Raw genomic sequence first — 21,356 nt, 5'->3', positions numbered from 1 at the left:
GGTGCTACGCTTGAGTTGAACCACGAGGAGGGTGTAGCCGAGGATGAAGCGCTTGCCGAGGCACGTATTGAGTTCGAAGCATAGTACGTAAGGCCGTTTGATCACATTGCGGCTTGGAGGATTTTGCGATAGTAAAATATTATCGTTTTATTTATGTGTTATGTTTATTATTTCTAAGTTATTTAAATGCTATGTTTTTTTTTTTATTTTTTTAGTTCTTTAAATCTTATGTTCTTTATTTTAAATTTATTTAAATGTTTATTTATTTATTAAAATGGTTACAAATATAAAAACAAAAACATAAAAAAGATTAGGTAATGATGGAAGTGGCTCCATTCCACATCGTAGGCTTTATTGACAGGAGGCAATAGAGCTTCCTGCTTGAGGTGGCGCCTAACAGATTAAGAAGCAAGTCACTAGAGGTCTATTATTTGAAATTGAAATCATTTGAAAAAAACATGTCTCTCATTTACAGCTCTCTCCATTATTAAATGAAAAAGAAAAGGATTACTTGATATAACCAGTTCTTTGTGATCTTTTCCTGTATGGAGTGTTGTAACTTATATTTTTGAGTCAGAACGACGAAATATAATCAACTAAGTTGTTTAATGACCGACAAGAAGAGCCACCTTCAGCGAGGGAGAGGTTTACCTTCTCCTTAAGAGAACTTACTCTCTCACGCATTTCTTCTCCTTCTTTATCCATCATTACACGTTTAATCGCCATCTTGATTCCCACCCTTTCAAACCCATCTTCCAACAATACGCCAATCTTCCAAACGTCACTCACATATCTTGCATTTATTGGTTGGTCGGCCAAACATGGGGAACAAATCATGGGAACACCTTCACATATGCTCTCTAATGTTGAATTCCATCCATTATGAGTCCAAAAACACCCTGTTGCCGGATGAGCTAGTACTTCTTGTTGAGGAGACCATTTCACTATCCGTCCCCTATCGCCCATTCTTTCTAGGAAATTTTCAGGCAACGACTCCAACCATTCTGAACCAACAACCATCCCTGGTCGAACCACCCACAAAAATGGCAAACCGATATTAGCCAACCCATGCGCCACTTCTTGAAATTCTGACTCGTTTATTTGTGCAACGCTTCCAAAACTAGCATACACTACTGACTTGGGAGGTTGTTTGTCTAGCCATGAGAGAATAGTTCGGTCTTGTTCAATCAGGCTGCTCGAAGACGCTGGGAAATACTTGTGGAATGGACCTAAAGTGAAGCTTGGAACTGGAATATCTCGGGAGAGAGTTTCTAGATCAGATTCTTCAAGTTCTTTGAAGGTGTTCCATATAATCCCTGATGATGCCTTCATCTGGTTAAGCATGTTGGTGGCTAAGTCCCCCATACCTTGTGGGTTGATTGTGATCTTTGCGATATCTTTAAATTTCAATAGTGGATATTCCGGCACTGATTCTTCAAATCTATCTACTATAATAAAATAAACCAAGTTTTGGACATGTGTCATTCATAGATGTCATCATCAAATCTATATTTATCTTATATTAACTAACTAAATAAATAAATAATAAATTAATATTAAATCTTATCATACTTTAATAAAATATTATCCTCAAATCTAAATTGTTAATTTAATATATTTTTAAAACAGATACCTCTCTTTCATACTTATCTTATATTAAATATATAATTAATAAATTAATATTAAATAATATCCCAATTTATTAAAAATATAACTTCTTTTTATTAATTACTATACAAAATTATATTTATTCAACTTGTAAAAACGTGAGGTTTTTAAAAATATTACTTTTTTTATTATTTATTATACAAAGTTACATTTATATAACACGTGTAATACACGAAGTTTTTAAAGATATAACTTTTTATCATTTGCTATGTAAAATTAGATTTATTCAACACGTGTAATACACGGAGTTTTTAAGGATACAATTTTTTTTATTATTTGGTAGATTTTTCAACCTGACTATACACGGGTTTTTTAAAGAGACAGCGTTTTTAGTATTTAATATACAAAATTACATTTATTTAATATGTGTAATACACATGGTTTTTAAAGATATAACTCTTTTTTAGATCTATTCAACACGTGTAATATACGGGGTTTTAAGGATGTAATATTTTTATTATTTGGTAGATTTATTCAACCCGAGTATACACGAGTTTTTTAAAGATACGACGTTTTTAGTATTTAGTATACAAAATTACATTTATTTAATCTGTGTAATACACATGGTTTTTAAAGATATAACTATTTTTTATTATTTGATATATAAAATTACATTTATTTAACCCGTACAATATACGGGGTTCATAAAAATATAAGTTTTTATTATTTAATATATAAAATTATATTTATTCAACCCGTGTAATACACGGGGTTCTAACCTAGTTGTATATATGAAACATCGATCAAGCATTTAGGAAAGTATACATGTTTAGTGTTACCTAAGAGCATTCACATTCAATCCATCATATTCTCATCCTAAATTACACTAAAAACACTATATTTCTATCTCCTTTTCAATTAAATAATATTTTTTATACATTTATCATTACATTTTCTCTCTCCTCCACTCACAACAACTTTCAAAAAATATTAAAAAATTATAGGGGGTGAACAGTGTCCCTCAAATATACAGATGGACAGTAACATTTTCTCTCTACTCCACTCACAACCACTTTTTATACTCTTTATATTTTAAAAACAACACACACATAATTTAATTCCTTATGTGAATGCTCTAAGACTATCTCCAACGCTACGGGTGTCCTTAAGCATCCTTAGCTGCCACATCATATCCTTATAAATCCTTAAAAACCTTTATTTCATCTCCAACCCTACAAATATCCTTACTCTTCTAAATTTCCATCTCATCACCTACTCACTACACACAATCCTTAAATAAAAGGTTTTATTTTTTTAGTATGGGTCCACCTTATCACCAAAATCAATACAAACATGCATCCATAATTAAGGACTTCATTGTTAAAGGATTCAAATGACACCATTGCTCCAATGGTAAGGACATGTAAGGATTTCTAAGAACAATGATTTTAAATATGCATTGGAGATAGTCTAATAGGTGTTTGAAATTTGAATTAGCGGAAACATGGAAACTCAACGTAAAGTACATATTGGGGGACCACAAGTGAGCCAATCAAAATGCAAGGTGTGTAAAAGCAGGCTAAGCCTTAGCCAATGTCGAAAGGCAGAGACCAACCCCTAGCCGCCGGATAAAATTTAGCCGGGTCTTTTACATATAAATGGATTTGATTGGCTCTTTTGTGGTCTTTTTGAACTTTTCATTCTTAATTGTGCCGGCTAAGGCTCAGCCGACGGTGCTTATTCGGCGTTACTTGATTGGTTGGTTTTGAATGTCTAATTTGATACAAATAGATGTTTTGACTTTAACTTTTCCAAAATAGACGATTTTTTTTGTCTTTTTCCAAATCAATCAAGTTAGCCACCGGCTGAGACTTAGGAGTCGCTTTATGATTGGCTGAAATAAATTTGAAATTCTTAAAAAAAAATGCCTAGTTTGATCATTTCCCTTTTTAAAATGTTTCAAAGTCGATATCTTTTTTTTTTTTTTTTTTTTTTTTTTTTTTTGTAAAACGTAGGTCAAATTACATGTCTATTTTTCATAATTTTCAGTTTTTAAGTGATTTGTGGAATGACTTGGAAAGTATTATTTGACTGACCTTGTTTTGTAAGGTAAAAACTACCCGTTTTAGAGTAAAAGGGTAAAGCCTCATAAGCAAGGTTGCAACCGAGACTACTAGTCCGGAGCACTATCCGAGGTAGCTTCATATCATCCGCCACCGCCTGCGTGACATAAAAACACGCATCTGTGATTACACAAGCAACCCGTTCTTCACCGGGTTCTGCCAACAACCCAGCCAGACAATCCGTAAACGTATCTACACAGCTTTTGTTTAAGTACCTAACAAAATAGGTACCGTCTCGGTTCGTAGGATACTCGTGAGCAACTTTGGAAAGGTGGTCCTTAATGGGCTTAAAGGTTAAGTGAGGATAGTTGGAAGGATTAGGAGAGTTGTATTCAGCGTGTATAATGGTTATTTTGAAACCGCGGGTGTGAAGAATGTTTGCCAGCTGAAGCATGGGATTGATATGACCCTGAAAAGGTAGCGGAAATAATATTATTCTCCGGCTCTGGAGAGTGCTAACGCTTCCAAGAGTCTCCATGTTCTGCATAGTTCAAAGCCAATGCAATAAAAGTGAAGGCTTAATGAATTGCTTTCATACATGCTAATTTAAACTCTTTATTGTGTCCCTTAATGGACTATTGGTAACATGTGAAAGTCCTAGTCTCCAAATTGAATTTGATAACCGAACACATAGCATGGCTGCTCTATGCATGTCAAGAAAAGAATATGTGATGACTAATATACATGATGTAGACAGTTACCAGCATCATCAGGCCCCCACCCCTACTGTTGGGTCTCCCTTTTTTTAACGCTAGCAGTTAGCGCCTGCCGAAAGTCCTGTTGCACCTCTGCGAGTCTTGTGACATCCGCTTTAAACCGAATCTCTCTATCTCTCTCCCCCGGCCCTCCTTCCGGGTCTCCTTTACTGCTTCTCTCATCATATAGTCCCATGTAGTCACCGAACGCGCCACATGACCACTGCTTCTGTAGTTTCGTCACATGCCACTGTATTTGCCACCTTCAATGTAAAATCTGTAAGATAAATGATTTAGATAAATAGGCTAAATGAGTCGCAGTCAGGGACCTAGAAACTTTTGTTATGAGGGGCAAAAAATGGGTCGGGGATAGATTGTTTTGGTATGTTTAATGGTTGCAAAAGAAGAAAATGGATTTATGCAGACTATGAATTAAGATGTTTAACCTTTAATTTTAGTTGTCTAAAATCTATGTAATAATAGATTGTTTTGGATTATATAAGTTACTTCTTAGTCTTTCAAAAAAGAAGAAGAAGAAAAACTGTATGATCATGTGTAGTGGGGCTTGAAGTTCAAGCCCTTCCTTTGGGCATTATTCGATATGTAGTGTCCTAATCAGCAAAGGAGTATTATGAGGAAGTTAAAAATAGTATAATGCCCTAACAATGATTAGGCAATTAATATTATTTTTTTTAGAAAATAAAACAAAAACAAACAATTCTATTGGCTAAACCAAAATCATCCGGGCGTTTCTATAAACATGCCATTCGAAATTTTGGATGTATCAAGCCCACAGGGGCGGTGTACACGGCGTTTTGGGGCTTGAAGTGATAAGAACACGCTCGTACTTCACATTGCCGCTACACATGGTCTAAACTAGAGTGATTATATTATGTAATTAGTTCTGGTCAAAGATTGGGGATGGGGGTTGGTGGTGGATGCGACGATTGAGTAGTCAAAGTCAAAGATTCCATTAATTTTGATTGAATTTCAATAACATATTGGGAAGATTTTGAATTTCTTCCAATTTGAGGGAATTAATTTCCATGCTAATTCCAATTATTTTCCCAACCAAACACATTAAAAATTAATATATTTCAATTCCCATCATTCCAGTGTATCAAATATATCAAGAGATGGAATTCATATTCTGTTTCATTTGAATTCCACTTAATTTCGCAAACCAACAGCACCCTAGCGTTAGTGGCACTAGAAAATAAGGAATTGAAAAATTAGGTGTGAGAGGCCTCCTTATTCAATATTCATGGCTAAAAAAAAGGAGGCTAAGGCCATCAGTAATACTTAATGTCCTTTAAGAGGTATTTTCCATCACATCAACATTATAACACCCCTTTAAAAATGTATAATGGTTAACGCCCGTGATGCCCTTTCAGTAATTACCTTCCACTTTTTTCACCTTATTTGGCATTATACTACAAACACTCATCCTTCTTCATGCCCCTATAACGTCCAGATAGACTATGTTGAGGGTGTTTTCAACTCATTCACACGCCTATAATAATCATTACCCATGCTTTAAGAGGGTTAATGGCTTACAATATAACTTTAAAAAAAATCAGTGCTGATGAAGTTGACCAAAAATTCAATGCAACATTAAGCTTTTATCATGACCAGAAACACAAAATACACATTCACAGACTAAGAAGCAAGTCACTAACACAAAATACGCAATACAACTACCAGGTATGGGGTGCATAGCGTCCCCTATCCCATACTATCGGCGCCATTGTGGGGGGGGGGGGGGGAGGAGGCTATTCTTGCTTCGCCACAGCAATAGCGACCAACAACGGGAGAAAGATGGTGGGCCTTTGTGTTTGACCATTGAATCAACGGTAACTTTTTTTCTTAAAAAAATTAATTTTAAATTTAATTAATATCTACTCTATATATACACACTATTCTATTTTATTTCGCTCAAACCTCTCCATACTCTTAATCTTTTTATACTCTCAATCTCTGTATTCAAAGGCACGTCGTTGGATCTAGGCTGAGGATATCACGTTAGTCACGGGTGGATATGGTCGATTTAGGATTCTCTTTTGATTCGCCTCAATGTTGGAGCGGTTAGGACTACATTCTACCAACGTTTAGGTGAGAATTTTCGTGGAAGAGAACAAATTCTATGAAATTTTATGCATCTAGGCATAAAGTGTACACATTTTGAGAGGTGCTACGACACTCCGTTGAACCGTGAGGAGGGTGTAGCCGAGGATGAAACGCTTGCCGAGGCACGTACTGAGTTTGAAGCACAACACATAAGGCCGTTTGATCACATTGCGGCTTGGAGGATTTTGCGAGACCGGATTGGGAGGCTTGGCGCGACACGTCCTTAGTTTACGGTTGCTTTATTTAACTGTTATCGCTTTATTTATGTGTTATGTTAATTTATTATTTCTAAGTTATTTAAACGTTATGTGTTTTTATTTTTGATTTTTAGTTATTTAAATCTTATGTTCTATACTTTTATTTTATTTAAATGTTTTTTATTTATTTATTAAAATGTTACAAATATAAAAAAAACTAAAAAAAAATTAGGTAAGGATGGAAGGGGCTCCATTCCATATTGTGGCCTTTATTGGAAGAAGGCAATATAGCCCCCTCCTTAAGGGGGCGCCCAACAAATTAATTAAGGGGGCGCCTAACAAAGTAAGAAGCAAGTCACTAGAGGTCTTTTATTTGAAATTGAAATCATTTGAAGATACAGGTCTCTCGTTACAGCTCTCTCCATTAAATGAAAAAGAAAAGGATTACTTGATATAACCAGTTCTTTGTGAATTTTTCCTGCATATATGGAGTGTTGTAACTTATATTTTTGTAGTCAGAACGACGAAATATAATCAACTAAGTTGTTTAAAGACTGACAAGAAGAGCCACCTTCAGTGAGGGAGAGGTTTACCTTCTCCTTAAGAGAACTTACTCTCTCACGCATTTCTTCTCCTTCTTTATCCATCATTACACGTTTAATCGCCATCTTGATTCCAACCCTTTCAAACCCATCTTCCAACAATACGCCAATCTTCCAAACGTCACTCACATATCTTGCATTTATTGGTTGGTCGGCCAAACATGGGGAACAAATCATGGGAACACCTTCACATATGCTCTCTAATGTTGAATTCCATCCATTATGAGTCCAAAAACACCCTGTTGCCGGATGAGCTAGTACTTCTTGTTGAGGAGACCATTTCACTATGCGTCCCCTCTCGCCCATTCTTTCTAGGAATTTTTCGGGCAATGCCTCCAACCATTCTGAACCAACAACCATCCCTGGTCGAACCACCCACAAAAATGGCAAACCCATATTAGCCAACCCATGCGCCACTTCTTGAAATTCTGACTTGGTTATATGTGCAACGCTTCCAAAACTAACATATACTACTGACTTGGGTGGTTGTTTGTCTAGCCATGAGAGAATAGTGCGGTCTTGTTCGATCAAGCTACTCCCAGATGCTGGGAAATACTTGTGGAATGGACCTAAAGTGAAGCTCGGAACTTGAAAATCTTGGGAGAGAGTTTCTAGATCAGATTCTTCGAGTTCTTTGAATGTGTTCCATATAATCCCTGATGATGCCCTCATCTGGTTAAGAATGTTGGAGGTTAAGTCCCCCATACCTTGTGGGTTGATTGTGATATTTGTGATGTCTTTAAATTTCAAAAGTGGAAATTCTGGCACTGATGCTTCATAATCTGAATCTGGAAACATAGATCCAACATTTTGGAAGGTATACATGGTAAACACGAAAACAGGTTTAGCGTTACCCAATTGGTTGATTTGGAATTAGCAGACACGAAAAACAGGTTTCCGGGGACCACAAGTGAACCAATCAAATGCAACATGTGTAAAAGTAGGGACCAAGCCTTAGGCCATGTGGTATGGGGCTTGGGTTGGGGTGTGGGTTGGGGGAAAACGCCCAAGCCACCACCCCGGGGGGCTTGGGTTGGGGCTTGAGTTTGGGCGTGGCCCCCTTTGGCGTGGGATTGAAGCCGGGCGTGGGGCGGGCTAGCAAGGTGACATGGCGGGCTCTCAATGGCCATGTGTCAACTCATGCCCCCAACCCAAGCCCCACCATACCCCATGGGCGTGAGTTTTTTTTTCCCATTCCACGTGTCAACCAATGCCCAACCCAAGCCCCAACCCAAGCCCCAACCCAAGCCCCACGGTCTTAGCTGTCGGATCAATTTTAGCCGATCTTTTACAGATGTACTGATATGATTGGTACTTTCCGTGGACCCTTGGAACTTTTGGTTTTTTTGAATGTCTATTTAAAATGCTTAAAAGTTAATATCTTTCTTTTTAAAGATACGTCAATGTAATGTCTATTTTTATAATTTTCCCTTTCATAATTTTCCCTTTTATAAAAGTGTTTTGTCACGGTCCCGCTTGCGGTATGCGCATATAATGTATATATGTGTGGACGTTCGGGGGGCAAAAGTGAAAGTGCACTAATTCTAGCGTAATTTTACAAATTTCGTAAAAATAACGTTAAAAGAGGCGGATGGTTAATCATGCATCATGTGGTGACGTTGATAGCTGAAAGACAAGGGGTACATGCACTGATCGGCATTTGTCTCAATTGCTTATGTCTAAGACTTGATGCAAAACTACAATCGAGCCGGGGGTTTCACTGGAAGCAGCCTCTCTATTCCTACGGGTAGAGGTAAGGCCACCCGGGGTGGTGCTAAGTTTGTACGTGATGGAATTTGAACACGCGTGAACATATGCAAAACACCACCGCCACCCCTATAATTCAACGCGTGGAAGTTAATTCCCATTATAAAAACAACGCGTTATATTTGGGTCTTGTTTCATGTTTTATTTAATTGCTTTGTTGGGTTTTCAGGGTTGGGTGAGTGATCAGCATTTCCACTCTAAAAGGTTGTGAGTGATGGAATAAAGCTCGATGACGTGGCGGAACTTGATTGGAAGTTGAGAATGATAAATTAGTGATGAGTGATAACCACCCCTACCCCATAAAAGTGCTTTGTCAGATAATAGAATGATACGAAAGTATTTGACTGACCTTGTTTGGTAAGGTAAAAGCAAGCTTTTTTAGAGCAAAAGGGTAAAGCGTCACAGGCAAGGGTGCAACCGAGACCGCTAGTCCGGAGCACTATCCGAGGTAGCTTCAAGTCATCTGCCACCGCCTGCGTGAAGTAGAAACACGCATCTGTGATTACACAAGCAACCCGTTCTTCACCGGGTTCTGCCAACAACTCAGCTAGACAATCAATAAACGAATCTACACAGCTTTTGTTTAAGTACCTAGCAAAATAGGTACCGTCTCGGTTCGTAGCCAACTGGTCAGCGATCTCAGAAAAGCGGTCCTTGATGGGCTTAAAGGCGAAGTGAGGATAGTTAGAAGGATTAGGAGAGTTGTATTCAGCGTGTATAATGGTAATTTTGAAACCGCGGGTGTGAAGAATGTTTGCTAGCTGAAGCATGGGATTGATATGACCCTGAAAAGGTAGCGGAAACAATATTATTCTCCGGCTCCGGAGAGTGCTAACGCTTCCAAGAGTCTCCATGTTCTACAAAGTTCAAAGCCAGTGCAATAAAAATGTAGGCCTAATGAATTGCTTGTACACATGCTAAATTTCATTCATTATTGCGTCCCTTCATGGACCACTGGTAGGTAACATGTGCAAGTCCAAGAATCATTGATAACCGAGCCAGGGCGGACCTACCCTTTGGCCAGGGTGGGCCGCCGCACCCCTTGAAAAAAAAATTTAGTGTATATTTTAGGCACAAAACCCGACCGCACCCTTTGAAAATATGGTTGAACACCTCATTCGCGCTCTCAGCAAATAATTTCTGGGTCCACCACTGAACCGAACACATAGCATAGCAGCTCGTTTTTTTATTCATTAGTATTTTCCGTATGCATGTCAAAATAGGAATATGTTACATACATGATGTAGACGATAACAAGCATCACCAGGCCCCCACCCCACCCCCTCTGTTGGATCGGGGAAGAGGAGAGAGGTGGTGTGGGCGGTGAGTATTCATCGACTCGGTGAAGAAGAGAGAGGTGGGAGAGAGAGGGTTAATAGTGGGCTCCACCCCTTTCAACCAATCACAATTTTTCTTATATTGTTTACCACTCTTCATGTGTTTGACCATTGATAGTGATTGAGTGCAAAATGGGGAGTGGAGTAGGGACTTGACATGACATGACATTATTGGTTAGAAAATAAGTTAAACACTCACCATTTGGTGACCACTCCCTCCACCCTAAGCGTCTTGCATTGAAGCCCAAGGCTCATCCTTTGCGCCTTGCGCCTTTGACAACTATGGTCCATAGTAGTGATCCTGTTGAATAAAAAATTTCTCTGACCAATGTGTGATATCTGAATTAAATAACGTACCAAATGTTGACTGGATGCAAATAATAGGAGGCTAAAAGTTGACATGTGTTTTCAGCAACATCTCAACATATTGGGCATGTTCTTGGGTTGATTGTATGTACATATCGATTGGATGTGTACTTAAATTCTATTTGGATTTTTTTTTTAAATTAGTATGGTAAATTTGACCAAGACTTGAGTGCAACATCAAGCTTAAGCTTTTATCACGACCAGAAACACATTAACAGATTCAGAAGGAAATTGCTAGATGTTTTATTTAAGATTGATATCACTTTTGAAGATAAAGTCTAATTCACAGGTCTCTCCATTTATTACATGAAAAAGAAAAATATTGCATACATGTATCAGTTTTTGTGTTTTTTTTTTCAGAATAAATATACTAAAGAATTAACTATAATTGATTTCCGCAAGTCAAAAGGATGAAATATAATCAACTAAGTTGTTTAATGACTGGCAAGAAGAGCCACCTTCGGCAAGGGAGAGGTTTACCTTCTCCTTAAAACAACTTATTCTCTTACGCATTTCTTCTCCTTCTTTACCCATCATTACTCGTTTAATCGCCATCTCGATTCCCACCCTTTCAAACCCATCTTCTAAAAAAACGCCAATCTTCCAAACCTCAGTCACATATCTTGCATTTATTGGTTGGTCGCCCAAACATGGGGAACAAATCATGGGAACACCTTCGCATATGCTTTCCAATGTTGAATTCCATCCATTATGAGTCCAAAAACACCCTGTTGCCGGATGAGCTAGTACGTCTTGTTGAGGAGACCATTTCACTATCCGTCCCCTATCGCCCATTCTTTCTAGGAAATTTTCAGGCAACGACTCCAACCATTCTGAACCAACAACCATCCCTGGTCGAACCACCCACAAAAATGGCAAACCGATATTAGCCAACCCATGCGCCACTTCTTGAAATTCTGACTCGTTTATTTGTGCAACGCTTCCAAAACTAGCATACACTACTGACTTGGGAGGTTGTTTGTCTAGCCATGAGAGAATAGTTCGGTCTTGTTCAATCAGGCTGCTCGAAGACGCTGGGAAATACTTGTGGAATGGACCTAAAGTGAAGCTTGGAACTTGAAAATCTCGGGAGAGAGTTTCTAGATCAGATTCTTCAAGTTCTTTGAAGGTGTTCCATATAATCCCTGATGATGCCTTCATCTGGTTAAGCATGTTGGTGGCTAAGTCCCCCATACCTTGTGGGTTGATTGCGATCTTTGCGATATCTTTAAATTTCAATAGTGGATATTCCGGCACTGATACTTCAAATCTATCTACTTTAATAAAAGAAACCAAGTTTTGGACACGTGTCATTCATAGAAGTCATCCTCAAATCTATATTTATCTTATATTAACTAACTAAATAAATAAATAATAAATTAATATTAAATCTTATCATACTTTAATAAAATATTATCATCAAATCTAAATTGTTAATTTAATATATTTTTAAAACAGATACCTCTTTTTCCTACTTATCTTATATTAAATATATAAATAATAAATTAATATTAAATGTTATCTTAATTTATTAAAAATATAACTTCTTTTTATTAATTAGTATACAAAATTATATTTATTCAACTGGTAAAAACGTGGGGTTTTTAAAAATATTACTTTTTTTATTATTCATTATACAAAGTTACATTTATATAACACGTGTAATACATGAAGTTTTTAAAGATATAACTTTTTATCATTTGCTATGTAAAATTAGATTTATTCAACACGTGTAATACACGGGGTTTTTATGGATACAATTTTTTTATTATTTGGTAGATTTTTCAACCCGACTATACATGGGTTTTTTTTAAGATACGGCGTTTTTAGTATTTAATATACAAAATTACATTTATTTAATATGTGTAATACACATGGTTTTTAAAGATATAACTCTTTTTTAGATCTATTCAACACGTGTAATATACGAGGTTTTTAAGGATGTAATATTTTTATTATTTGGTAGATTTATTCAACCCGATTATACACGAGGTTTTTAAAGATACGACGTTTTTAGTATTTAGTATACAAAATTACATTTATTTAATCTGTGTAATACACATGGTTTTTAAAGATATAACTGGTTTTTATTATTTGATATATAATACATTTATTTAACACGTACAATATACGAGGTTTATAAAAATATAACTTTTTATTATTTAATATATAAAATTATATTTATTCAAACCGTGTAATACACGAGTTTCTAGTTCTATATATGAAACATCGATCAAGCATTTAGGAAAGTATACATGTTTAGTGTTACCTAATAGGTTGGTTTTGAATTACGTAGTAGCGGAAACATGGAAACTCAACGTAAAGTACATATTGGGGGACCACAAGTGAGCCATTCAAAACGCAAGGTGTGTAAAAGCAGGCTAAGCCTTAGCCAATGTCAAAAGGCAGAGACCAACTCCTAGCCGCCGGATAAAATTTAGCCGGGTCTTTTACATAGAAATGGATTTGATTGGCTCTTTTGTGGTCTTTTTGAATTTTTCATTCTTAATTGTGCTGGTTGGTGCTTATTCGGCGTTACTTGGTTGGTTTTGAATGTCTAACTTGGTACAAATAGATGTTTTGACTTTAACTTTTCCAAAATAGACGATTTTTTTTGTCTTTTTCCAAATCAATCAAGATAGCCACCGGCTTAGACTTAGGAGTCGCTTTATGATTGGTTGAAATAAATTTGAAATTCTTAAAAAGAATGCCTAGTTTGATCATTTCCCTTTTAAAATGTTTCAAAGTCGATATCTTTTTTTTTTTTTTTTTTTTTTTTTTTTTTTTTGTAAAACGTAGGTCAAATTACATGTCTATTTTTCATAATTTTCAGTTTTTAAGTGATTTGTGGAATGACTTGGAAAGTATTATTTGACTGACCTTGTTTTGTAAGGTAAAAACTACCCGTTTTAGAGTAAAAGGGTAAAGCCTCATAAGCAAGGTTGCAACCGAGACTACTAGTCCGGAGCACTATCCGAGGTAGCTTCATATCATCCGCCACCGCCTGCGTGAAGTAGAAACACGCATCTGTGATTACACAAGCAACCCGTTCTTCACCGGGTTCTGCCAACAACCCAGCCAGACAATCCGTAAATGGATCTACACAGCTTTTGTTTAAGTACCTAACAAAATAGGTACCGTCTCGGTTCGTAGGATACTCATGAGCAACTTTGGAAAGGTGGTCCTTAATGGGCTTAAAGGTGAAGTGAGGATAGTTGGAAGGATTAGGAGAGTTGTATTCAGCGTGTATAATGGTAATTTTGAAACCGCGGGTGTGAAGAATGTTTGCTAGCTGAAGCATGGGATTGATATGACCCTGAAAAGGTAGCGGAAACAATATTATTCTCCGGCTCCGGATAGTGCTTACGCTTCCAAGAGTCTCCATGTTCTGCAAAGTTCAAAGCGTGAAGGCTTAATGAATTGCTTTCAAACATGCTAATTTAAATTCTTTATTTTGTCCCTTCATGGACTATTAGTAACATGTGAAAGTCCTAGTATCCAAATTGAATTTGATAACCGAACACATAGCATGGCTGCTCTATGCATGTCAAGAAAAGAATATGCAATGACTAATATACATGATGTAGACAGTTACCAGCATCATCAGGCCCCCACCCCTACTGTTGGGTCTCCCTTTTTTTAACGCTAGCACTTAGCGCATGCCGAAAGTCCTGTTGCACCTCTGCGAGTCTTGTGACATCCGCTTTAAACCGAATCTCTCTCTCTCCCCCCCCCCCCCCCCCCCCCCCCCGGCCCTCCCTCTGGGTCTCCTTTACTGCTTCTCTCTTCATATAGTCCCATGTAGTCACCGAACGCGCCACATGACCACTGCTTCTGTAGTTTCGTCACATGCCACTGTATTTGCCACCTTCAATGTAAAATATGTAAGATAAATGATTTAGATAAATAGGCTAAACGGGGCCGCAGTCAGGGACCTAGAAACGATTGTTATGAGGGGCAAAAAATGGGTCGGGGATAGGTTATGAAAAGATGGGGATAAATAGCCTTTCGTATTTTTCTTTCTTTAATAGCACAACTACTATAAAACCTAGTTGAGCAAACAACTGGCAATGCTTATGTTTTTGGTATGTTTAATGATTGCAAAAGAAGAAAATGGATTTATGCAGACTATGAATTAAGATGTTTAACCTTTAATTTTCGTTGTCTAAAATCTATGTATTAATAGATTGTTTTGGAATGTATAAGTTACTTCTTAGTCCTTCAAAAAAGAAGAAGAAAAACTATAAGACCATCCGTAGTGGGGCGTGATTTAAAAAAAATTGAAAAAAAATGCCCCAAAACGCCCCTCCCCCACTACACAGGGCGTGATCCGGCGTTATTTTGTTCCATTTTGCAAGCCGGCGTTTTTTTTAAAACGCCAAAGTGGTCAAATGCAAACAAAAGGTGGCCAATGGGATTTTTGCATGTGGCAATGAGACAGTTTGCTTTTTTGACTAGCCAATCAATCAACAACCATTTGCCTTTTTAATTTTTTTTAATGATTGGAAGGGGCATTATAAGGCATTATTCCCACTACGCCACTTTTGCAATAACACCCCATGCTGACTGGGATGACACGTGTCGGATAATGCCCCATGGTGGGGGCATTATAACAATTTACCACTAAACATGGTCTAAGGGGAGGAGGAGTGGTTCACTAGTGATAGTTTCTATCACTCCCACTATCCAATCAAATCATGTCATGTCATTACCCAATATTCTATTACTAGTGATAGAAATGTAGGCGGGGTGGTATCACTAGTGATGAAATTCTATCACTCCCAAATTTTTTAATTTTCATTTTAAAATTAGAATTTTTTAATTTTATTTTAAAACAAAATTATAAATTTCACTAATTTTTTTAATTTTTTATTTTAAATTAGAAATTAACAATAACACACTAAAATTAAAAATTTTATTAAATTTAAAACATACTACTTCAATTTAACATACTAGAAACATACAACTTAAAAAAAAAAAACCTACTCCTCGTCCGAATAATCAAACTCCAAACCTAGAGAACCTACTAGTTCGATTAAATCGAATCTTAACCGAAAATGAGTTTCTTCGTTACGCAATTGTAGATGGATATCTTGTGGAACTTGAACTTGTGTAGGAGGATCCGGCACCCAATCCGGGGATATTGCACGTCTGTCTTCTTTGATCAGCATATTGTTTAATATGATACATGCATACACTATGCTATGTACTGATTTCTTGCTCGTCGCACGAACCGGTCGGTGTAGTATACCCCATCTACCCTTTAAAACACCAAATGCCCTCTCAACATCTTTTCTTGCCGATTCTTGCAATGTTTTGAACACCTTTTCTTTAGCCTCGACAGGAAATGAGGGAGCTTTCACAAAAACAGACCAAGATGGGTAGATACCATCCACAAGATAAAAGCCTCGTCTGTAATGTCGACCGTTAACATAGAAAGGAGAGGAAGGTGCGGTACCATCCGTTACGCTTTGGAACAACGGCGACATGTGCAACACATTAATGTCGTTGTTTGAACCTGGAACACCGAAATACGAATGCCAAATCCATAAATCATTCGACGCCACCGCTTCTAGTATGATAGTTGGTCTTTTGGTGTCTCCCCTAACATACGCCCCTCGCAACTCTCTTGGACAATTTTTCCACTCGATATGTGTACAATCGATGCTACCGAGCATCCCGGGAAAATGCCATCTAGCCTCGTGTGCGGCGTAAATACGTGAGATGTCGTGGCTCGTCGGTTTACATAAAAACTCTTTAGCATACAACTTAATGACCGCGTTGCAAAAAAATTGCAAACATTCACGTGAAGTTCTTTCCGACATAGCTAGGTATTCATCATATTGATCGGGAGGGTTACATGTCGCTAGTTGGCGAATGGCGGACGTGCATTTTTGTATCGGCGTGAAACTTGCTTTGCCCCTCGCATCGTAACCTTCTTGAAACCATTCCTTGCTTGCTTCGATGTCTCCAACAATCTTTAAAAATAATTCTTTGGGTAAACGAAACCGATCTCTAAAGGTTTCGGCATTGTAGAGCGGATTTTCCACAAAATAATCGTTCATCAAAACTTCGTTGGCACGTATACGATCACGGTCGACCATCTTCTTCTTTGGGAGGGACGACTCGGCATCAAGCTCGTTATACACCGACACAAAATACTTTAGCGTCTCGTTGTCGGAAAACGACTCGGTATCGCTGTCGCTAGACATCGGAAACGTCGAATCCATAGGGAATTCCATTTGGGAAAGATTTAAAAATTGTGTGAAATGGGTTTAAAAGATGTAGATTGGTGTGTGTAAAATTGTTTAAAATGGAGATATAAATAGATAAATGGTTGAAAGGGTTTTTTTTTTAAAGATTGTTACCGTTTTAAAACGGTCAAAAAAATCAAACGTTCGAAATTATCAAAAGTTCAACGCGTGAAACATTCAACGCATTACAAACTTCACGCGTGATAGATTAACCGACGGCGGTGTAGCGTGATTGTTTCACGCGTGATGGATCGAGTATAACGTACCACCCTGTGTGGCCTAAGACCATGTCTAGTGGGGCTTGAAGTTCAAGCCCTTTCTTTGGGCATTGTTCGACAAGTAGCGTCCTAACCAGCAAAGGGACATTATGGGGCTTAAAGTTAAAAAGAGATGTAGTAGTATAATGTCCCAACAATGATTAGCCAATTATTGTTATTTTTTAGAAAATAAAACAAAAACAAACAATTCTATTGGCTAAAAAAATCATCCGGGTGTTTCTACAAACACACCATTCGAAATTTTGGACGAATCAAGCCCACAGGGGCGGTGTACACGGCGTTTTGGGGCTTGAAGTGACAAGAACACGCTCGTACTTCACATTACCACTACACATGGTCTAAACTATAGTGATTATATTATGTAATCAGTTCTGGTCAAAGATTGGGGGTAGGGGTTGGTGGTGGATGCGGCATTGAGTAGTCAAAGATTCCAATAATTATGATTGAATTCCAATCACATATTGGGAAGATTTTGAATTTCTTCATATAAAGGGATTTGAGGATGTTCTCAAACTCATTCACGCGTCTATGATACTCATTACCCATGGTCTGAGAGTGCTAATGGCTTACAATATAACTTTTAAATAAATCAGTGATAAAGAAGTTGACCAAAAATTCAATGCAACATTAAGCTTGTATCATGACCAGAAACACAAAATACACATTAACAGATTAAGAAGCAGGTCACTAACTGTAGGTCCCTTTTCGCGGAGGATTACGAACCTAAACCTTGTTATACTAACCCACTAGCAAGTGCGGAATCCAAGCTAGTAGGCAAACCGGAATGATGCAAGTAGAGAAACAAACACACAAGAATTCACCGATTAACACCACTGTATTAATACGTATGAAGGTTCCAGTTACAAGCACAATGTTTACAATCAGTTTGCAAACTCTCAAAGTGTGTGTGTGAATGTTTCGGACAGAATGCTCTCCACTCTTGTCTGTCTCTCTAAGTGTGCATCCCTGTTTCACACTACACTGCATGGGTATATATATACCCAGCCTATGATGTCTGGTCGAAGGATCCGATAGATGGTCCGAAGGATCATCTTTCGGATATAGTGCTTTCGAAGGATCAGCAAGGACCTCGAAAGATCACCTTTCGAGGTCTATCGTTCGAAGCCTATCTTTCGATCACCTCGAAGGATCAACAGTATCCTTCGAGGCTATCCTTCGATACAGACAAACATATTACAACTTATTGGCCAAGTCAAACTAGGAGGATAGTTGACTTGGTCAACTTACAGACTAACTTAGGACATCGTTTACATACAGACCGAATACAGACAAAGTACAGACACAAGTGCACCAACAAACTCCCCCTTGGCTGTAGCTTTGTCTTTATCTTCTATAGTTGTAGACTCGTCTCGAACTTCGACGGTCTTTGGTCTTCGAGTTCCCAAAACTCTGATGTCCTTTCAAGTCTTCATTGTCGGAGGATCTTCAAAGTCTTCACGTCTTGAAAGCAGAGAGTGTATCAACAAACTACCCGTATCATGTGGGAAGTGTGTTGACAAACTCCCCCTTAACATAAGCTCCCCCTTGAGCTGCTCGTGAATGACTTGATCTTTATGAAGTAAGATCCTTGTGGAGTTGATGATGGTCAGCGGCTACTCGATCATTTTCATCTTTTGAGCGCCTTCTCGTCGTGTCTTCATTCCAAATCTTGTCATCGACCATGTTCTCCTTGCCTTTAGAATCTGCACATGCAAGAAATCTAAACGCATAATGAGAACAACTGCTTGGAATATAGTATAAACAAATGACACACGAATGACCATGTCACAATCAAACACCGTCCGACAGTTTGAAAGTTGAATAAATTTGTCAATTTTAAGTCTTTAACTTTCAAGCATGCAAATTTCGACCGTTTATGAAGATTTAGTCAGTTCGGTTTTCGTTCAGGTTTCAGGTAACGAAGACTCGAGCTCCAACATCGTACGATCGAAAATAAAGAAGAAATAAAATCTTTTTGGCTTTTATAAAGTTTATATTAAAACACGCCTAAAATCTTTTTGGTATTTTTGAAATTAAAGGACAACAATTTAAAATCCTTTGAGTGTTATCAAACGACATCACCGCTAATGTCGTGCTGATATGCACCAAACGACGAAACTGTTTAAAAGAAAGCAATAAAAGTTAAGCAGTAAATAAATAAATATATACAAACATTCTTTTTGCGAGTTTCGAGGGTAAGAGAATCATATCAGTGTACGGTCATGCCAAAACACTCTTGTTGTTCAGTTAGTTAACATTAAGATAAGCATCCTATAACAATTATCGGTATTGTTGTCCACTTAAGCTCAACTTATCAGATGTAATCATGGCGAGGGGATACGTTAAGGTATGATTTATACTTACCGACCGGTGTTCATCCACATCACGACACATTCCCGTATCAAGGTATGCACGAGGGTTCATCTTACCGGTGAGTATACCGATTATCATCTGTTTGACCGTATAAACTGTGAGATACTCACTTATTTTGATTTGAAAACAAGCCTGATGAAACAATGGTTAACCTGGCAGGGTTAACTCACTGGTCTCGTCAAGAAGGGTTAATCCCTTCCTCTCGAGGATCGCTGGCTGGATCACCGGTGGTTGATCTCCTGCACAAGGAAACAAGCCGTGACTCGTAACAAGGAGGATGGGGTGGGGGTGCTCCTTGTTACCACTCTCCGGCGTGAGAATCAGTAGTTTGCTTGGGAAGCAAAGTAAGATAGTAGTAGTAGTGAGAGAGTTGTGAGTTAACCCTGCCAGGTTAACCATTGTTTCATCATTGGCGCCCACCGCTACTCTTAGCATTTTCTAATCCATCCCTTTTTCCTCTCTCACGATCATGACTGATCACCAAAACAATACTGCGGATAACCAAAATCCTCCAAATCCAAACCCGGTAGGGGTCAATGCCTCGACCTCCCAACCCGGACACATTGGCACGTCCACACAAAGGAGCCCCTCCTTTATGTTCGGACATGACTTATCACAGTTCCCATCTGTGATCCCACCAGGCACGACCATTCATGCCTGGTACGAGCAGCAGGCAGCTACGCTGACTGCAGCATACAACCGCGCTTGTACTGAAGCGAATATACGAGCTGGGCTTCCCCCAGCACCGCACACACCTGTTGAGCGTATTTTACAATACGACGGCAGGATCCATTCACGCCCGGCTTCAAGAAGCCGGCGTGAAGAACGGGGATCGTCTTACTGTTCGGTCCACACCCTCAACGAGGATGATTCCTCATACGGGTCCCACACCAGAGGACCGGTACACACCCGCCTTGGCCCCCATGGCGAGGACAGGAGGCGATCAACCTCCAGACGCGGCCCCGGCATTCAGAGCCGATTGGGCCCACAACCATACACCGAAGGGTACGGTCATACCGACCCTGACGACCATAGCTACCGCGGTGATTCACACGACACCAGTAGCAGACCGGGAGGACGCAACTATGTTCCTCCCAGTCACCCCCGCAACACATACCTTAGGGCGGCAAAGCGCCCTGCAAACGAACCATACAGGCCAAAGGCAGCGGCCGAAAATTCCAAGTTCGGCACGCGGATTGCCAACGCCCATGTCACCACGACAAAATTCCCATTCAACGTTGGGAAATACAATGGTTCGACCGACCCGGACGACCACATGAACGTCTTCATGGGCGCGGGCATCAACGGCCAGTGGGATGAACCCACTTGGTGCAATTTTTTCCCCCAGACCCTTACGGGCCTGGCCAGGGCATGGTTCGATTCTTTGCCAGTGGGATCACTGGATTCATTCGAGGACTTGCGCAGCAAGTTCCTCGCACATTTTTGCCAGCAGCGACGCCACGAACGAGACTCGTGTGACGTCATGAACATCTGGCGAAGGAACGACGAATCGCTCGAAGCATTCGTCGTCCGTTATAATAAAGAGTGCCTGGAGATAGGTGACGTGGCAGACCAGATGGCACGAAACCACTTCATCCGGGCCGTCAAAGACAGAGAGATGATCATGAC

General features: G+C 38.7%; 3 protein-coding genes across 6 annotated transcripts; all 3 read right to left on the bottom strand.

Moving 5' to 3' along the window:
- Positions 1-302: 302 nt before the first annotated feature.
- On the bottom strand, positions 303-10,976 carry LOC110904788 (UDP-glycosyltransferase 76G1). Of its 4 annotated transcripts, none has more exons than XM_035983505.1 (4): positions 10,656-10,976; positions 4,433-4,703; positions 3,705-4,212; positions 303-1,445 (listed from the first exon to the last, which is right to left on the bottom strand). In XM_035983505.1, exons 2-4 carry the CDS (start codon positions 4,439-4,441, stop codon positions 574-576), a joined length of 1,389 nt encoding a protein of 462 aa, XP_035839398.1. In that variant the 5' UTR covers positions 4,442-4,703; positions 10,656-10,976; the 3' UTR covers positions 303-573. The 4 variants fall into 4 exon arrangements, with proteins under 4 accessions (XP_035839398.1, XP_035839396.1, XP_035839399.1 ...); XM_035983503.1 differs by having other exon boundaries at positions 304-1,448; XM_035983506.1 differs by having other exon boundaries at positions 304-1,448; positions 3,705-4,140.
- On the bottom strand, positions 7,095-10,119 carry LOC118479238 (UDP-glycosyltransferase 76G1-like). The gene is made up of 2 exons (XM_022150647.2): positions 9,469-10,119; positions 7,095-8,140 (listed from the first exon to the last, which is right to left on the bottom strand). Exons 1-2 carry the CDS (start codon positions 9,971-9,973, stop codon positions 7,266-7,268), a joined length of 1,380 nt encoding a protein of 459 aa, XP_022006339.1. The 5' UTR covers positions 9,974-10,119; the 3' UTR covers positions 7,095-7,265.
- Positions 10,977-11,137: 161 nt separating the features above from the next.
- LOC110904791 (UDP-glycosyltransferase 76B1-like) lies at positions 11,138-14,276 on the bottom strand. The gene is made up of 2 exons (XM_022150653.2): positions 13,703-14,276; positions 11,138-12,096 (listed from the first exon to the last, which is right to left on the bottom strand). The coding sequence occupies exons 1-2, from the start codon at positions 14,205-14,207 to the stop codon at positions 11,225-11,227; spliced, it is 1,377 nt and encodes a 458-aa protein (XP_022006345.1). The 5' UTR covers positions 14,208-14,276; the 3' UTR covers positions 11,138-11,224.
- Between the last annotated feature and the right edge of the window lie 7,080 nt (positions 14,277-21,356).

The sequence above is a fragment of the Helianthus annuus genome, chromosome 14 (assembly GCF_002127325.2).
Source record: "Helianthus annuus cultivar XRQ/B chromosome 14, HanXRQr2.0-SUNRISE, whole genome shotgun sequence".
NCBI lineage: Eukaryota > Viridiplantae > Streptophyta > Magnoliopsida > Asterales > Asteraceae > Helianthus > Helianthus annuus.
Note: the sequence above shows the minus strand (reverse complement) of the source record. Positions and strands in the feature narration are given on the sequence as shown.